Below are 5,000 nucleotides of genomic sequence, written 5' to 3' on the forward strand. Positions count from 1 at the left end.
ATTATGGGATTTGTGCAAGTAGTGAATATTCGCTATTTTCACGATTCCCATAATACAGTTCATTTTGGGGGTTATTTGCATTGAAACAATGGATATCCAGTTCAACGAAACACGATATAGTCCCAAGAGTAAATAACTTGTGTTGTTTTTGTGTAAAGAACCCACAAAACGTATTACATTATGGGATTGGGAAAACAGTCTGTTTTGTTGGTTGTGGTGATGACGGAGGAAGACTGGAACAGAAGTTGTTTTTGTTGAGAGAACAGGGACAGATCTACGACGCGGTCGTCAACGAGAAGGCCACAAAACAAGAATATCATTTGAGCGGGACGCATTTTAGCACATATTTTTGCGGTGCTCTTCACAGCAACGACGTAAAGTCACCCAAAATTGATGTTTTGACGACAATGCGAGCTCACAAGTGTGAATCTTTCATCTTCTATCTTTACTGTGAAAACGCTCGTACCGTTTTATTTTTGTGGTATAAGTACACTACACCCTATGTCACCGGGTTTGTAAGAGTGAGTGATTGAGTGAGTGAGTGAGTGATTGTAAGTCCGTGGTGGCAAATAGGCCCCTGGTGTTCGTCCATCAATTCGACGAGGACCATCTAATCATCCTGGGGCTAGGAGAGTCTGTCCCTGTGGGTGCGAGATGGCTTGTGAGGCCAAAACGCGCTCGGAAGGTTCTAGTGCAGTGTGGACAGGGGATGGTGGCTGCTGTTAGAGACTTGGAAGCTCTGCTTTTCCTGTCCCTGCTTTGCTCAGCTGCAGTAATCCTGTTGGCTTCATGGGACTTTGCGCCACTGCGAACAGATGCCCGCCACTTTGGTCTGTCCATAGCTGCTTGCTCCCACGAGTTGTGGCTGATGCTGAAGGCTTTCAGTGACCCTTTGAGAGTGTCTTTGAAGCGCTTCTTCTGGCCTCCAAGAGAGTGTTTGCCATGTTGGAGTTCGCCGAACAAGAGTTTCTTGGGAAGCCGATGGTCCGGCATGTGAACTACATTGCCTGCCCAGCATAGCTGGGTCTGCATCAAGATGGTGTGGATGCTGGGAAGGTTGGCTCTGGTGAGCGCCTCTGTGACTGGGATCTTGTCTTGCCATTTTATGCCAAGGAGTTTCCTCAGACTTGTGGTATGGAGGTGGTTCAGCTTCCTGGCATGGCATTGATAAACTGTCCATGACTCAGCCATACAGCAGTGTGGTGAGCACTACCGCTTTGTAGACCTTGATCTTTGTCTCCGTGGTGATGCCTTTTCTGTCCCACTCATTCTTGTGGAGTCTGCTAAAGTCTGGTGTTGACTTCGTCGTCAATGACAACTGTGCGGGAGAGTGTACTGCCAAGATATCTGAACTTTTCCACTACGTTGAGTCTTTGTCCGTTGACGGAGATGTTGGGTTCAACGTAGGGCTTCCCTGGAGCGGGTTGGTGCATCACCTCAGTCTTCTTGGTGCTGATTGTGAGCCCAAAGTTGTTGCAGGCATCAGATAACTTATCGATGCTGTGTTGCATGTCAGCTTCTGAGGCATCGTTGAGGGCGCAGTCATCAGCAAACAGGAGGTCGTTGATGGTATCTGTTGAAACCTTGGTTTTTGCTAGGAGCCTCTTGAGGTTGAAGATTGACCCGTCATACCTGTACCTGATGCTGATGCCTGCATCCGAGTCCCTGAAGGCGTCTGACAGCATTGCCGAAAATATGAGGCTGAACAGGGTGGGGGCGAGCACACAGCCCTGTTTTACTCGGTTGGAGACTGGGAATGGTGCAGAGGTCTTGCACTCTAGCCAGCATGCCATCATGGAACTGACGTATGATGACGATGAACTTTGTTGGGCAGCCGTACTTCGCCATTATTCTCCACAGACCCTCTCTACTAACAGTGTCGAAGGCCTTGGTCAGATCGACAACGGTGGAGCACAGGTCAGTGTTCTGTTCCTGACACTTCTCTTGAAGCTGCCTGGCAGCAAACACCATGTCGATAGTCCTGCAATCCTTCCGGAAGCCACACTGACTCTCTGGTAGGAGACCTTGCTCAAGGTGGTCTATGAGCCGATTGAGTAGCACTCTGGCCACGGCAGTTGCCTGCGACCGACAGCAGGGATATTCCACGGTGGTTGTCACAGGCCTGGTGGTTTCCTTTCCGCTTGTATAGATGTATGATGGAGGCATCCTTGAAGTCTTGCGGAAGTGTCTCATGCTGCCATACGACTTGGAAGAGTTGATGGAGTTTCTCAATCAGTGCCCTGCCGCCCTCTTTGTAGATCTCAGCTGGGATCGAGTCTGAACCAGGCGCTTTGCCACTGGACAGCAGGCGGATTGCTTTCAGGATCTCATCAAAGGTTGGCATGGCATCCAATGACTCGTTGACTTGTGGGAGACGGTTAATGGCCTCGTTGTTGATGGTGGAGGGGCGGTTGAGTACACTGTCGAAGTGTTCAGCCCATCTCTCTAGGATCTTGTCCTTGTCAGTGATGAGAGAAGAACCGTCTGCACTGTGGAGAGGTGGTGATCCAGATGTGGTGAGATCATAGATTTCTTCCAGGCCATCGTAAAACTTTTTCATGTCATTCCTGTCAGCATAGCCTTGGATCTTATCAGCTTTGTTGCTTAGCCAGGAGTCCTGCATCTGACGCAGCTTCAGCTGGATAGTGCTGCACATGTTCCTCAGTGCGTCTTTCTTTGCTGTTGATATCGGGTCGTCAAGGTGGGCTTTGTAACCACGACGCCTGTTTTCCAGCAACTGTCTGATCTCAGCACAGTTCTCGTCGAACCAGTCTTTGTGTCTTCTGGAGGTGGGCCCAAGGCACTCAATGGCAGTGTTGTACACGGTCTCACGGAGCGCTCCCCGTGCTGCTTCCACATCTTGGTCATCCAGCACGATGGACTCTAGGCGTTCTTCCAGGGTGGCAGCCTCTTCCTGATGATGACATAGTCGATGAGATGCCAGTGCTTGAAGTGAGGATGCATCCACGACATCCTGTTACGGGTGGGTAGGCGGAAGGCCGTATTTATGATCAATAGGTCATGCTCGGCGCAGGTCTGGAGGAGTAGTAGACCGTTGCTGTTGCAGTTGCCTACTCCATGCTTCCCAATCACACCTTCCCAGGCGGCGCTGTCACAGCCAACTCTCGCGTTGAAGTCACCAAGGATGATGAGCTTGTCTGCGTTGGGAACAGTAGCGATGACAGCGTTGAGATCTTCATAACACTTACCCTTGATCTCATCTGGGTTGGTCATGGTGGGGGCATAGGCGCTGACAAGAGTGGCGAACTTCTTCCTATGTGAGAGGGGGAGTCTCATAGTCATAAGTCGATCATTCACACCTTTTGGGGGTCCAGCCAGCGCGCCAAGGAGCGTTGTTTTCACCGCAAACCCAACTCTAGCTTCACGTCTCTCTTCAGGTCCACGTTCTCTCCAAAAGAAATAGGACCGTAGCGCGTGCATAACTCACAAACATAAACAGGTCTGCTGGAAGCGAGCTTGAGTTTCAAGAAAATGAGCTTCAAAATCGGCATGAATTTGTGACGCTGATGAATAATAAAGCAGCTGCTATTTCTAAAACGAACGAAAATTACCTGGTGATAAATAACCTCGTCTAGGAGAGTGAATTTTTGGCTTTGCAGAAACAATGGTCAACCTCAAGAGTTGGGCTATTGTGATCTTTGTGTTGAATTCGCACATTTCTTGTCAATCTTTAAAACACGTGAAAGAAAATAAAAACAATCTAACAAAAACAAAAACCCGGTGTCTTGCCATCATTTTGACACAGATGTATCCTTTCTTTCGCATGAGTAAACATGCGAGGTAACTTGATCACGGGGCCTGCTAAATTCGATGTCACTTACAATTTTGCGATTTACTTGTTAAGCCAAAACTACAAAAGAAAAAGTGACCGTAGCAAAACTCTCCCAAAATGTTTTTCGCTGATGGTAACTTTTTATATTCTCGGTTCAAAATTGAAGTTGTTTTCATGTCGCAAATTTTGTCGCTGATGGCAAAATATTTTATTCGCGATCGACACTTCCTGAAAACTTCTTCTTGTCTTCCTAAAAACTTACTTATTTACTTTTGCATCAATATTTGTTTTGCATGAAGCAGGCTAACAAAATCTCTGCCTTGCTTAGCTCGCATTTTTGAGCGTTTAATTAGAATTTTTCCTATGTTTCTGACGGCAAGTCCTATATTTTGAGGTCACCCATCCAAATACTAACCCCGCCCTACAGGGCTTAACTTCACTGAACTTTTGTCTTAAAAAGCCATCAGACGTTCAGAGTGCACGCTCAAACTTGTGGTGAAAAACAAGTTGTAACGGAAGTTGAAAATGATCATCATGTCAGCCTCGAAGCCCATTTTTCTCGATTTCCTTTTACTTTCTTCAATATTTCTGGGATTAACTATATTAGTAGTAACCACATGTCTTCTCAGGGGGCTATGAAGATAGCCCGGTCAAAATAAGTTGAACCTCTTCTATAGCTAACAATCACGAAACGAAATTGCTGTTGATGAAAGTTTAACTGAAACTGCTTGGGAAAAGTTGGGCGAGAAAATAGAAAACGCAAAATAATCATAGAGCTGTTCTTGGCCAGTTTTGAAGTCAGTTTTAGTATTTTTAGCCACGCGTTTTCTAATTTTAGAGCTGTTGCACGTTCAGTTGGTTACCTATTAATTGAGATGAATTTTGCTATTTTTTTAAATTTTATTTTTGAGGTCGACTCTTTGATAAAAATGGAAATGTTCGGAATTGGTGGTCTACCTCTTCGACGAAGAGGTTTGCGTCCAAAGCGCAGTGTCTTGTCAACCAATATGGGTTCTATGAAGTCTTTGGAGAAAATGTGAGTATAAATATCTGGCAAGTTCTGCTTGGATTGGCTTATAGTTGACTTCTGTTTGGCAGAGGGGCAGAGCACTGGTTTAGGCACAGTTTACATGAGGTATTTCATCACGGGAAGAAACTCGCCCGGCTTTGATCATTTGGCATTTTTTGTTTGCATGCACCCTGAATA

General features: G+C 46.4%; 1 protein-coding gene across 1 annotated transcript in view; it reads left to right on the top strand.

Annotated features, from left to right (window-relative positions):
- Positions 1-5,000, top strand: part of LOC138014597 (endothelin-converting enzyme 1-like) — a 49,476-nt gene that overhangs the window by 34,827 nt on the left and 9,649 nt on the right. Inside the window, exon 16 of the mRNA XM_068861723.1 lies at positions 4,705-4,829. Coding sequence (XP_068717824.1) covers positions 4,705-4,829 — 125 coding nt within the window. The remainder of the gene's footprint in view (positions 1-4,704; positions 4,830-5,000) is intronic.

The sequence above is a fragment of the Montipora capricornis genome, chromosome 8 (genome assembly GCF_036669925.1).
Source record: "Montipora capricornis isolate CH-2021 chromosome 8, ASM3666992v2, whole genome shotgun sequence".
In the NCBI taxonomy this organism is placed as follows: Eukaryota; Metazoa; Cnidaria; class Anthozoa; order Scleractinia; family Acroporidae; genus Montipora; species Montipora capricornis.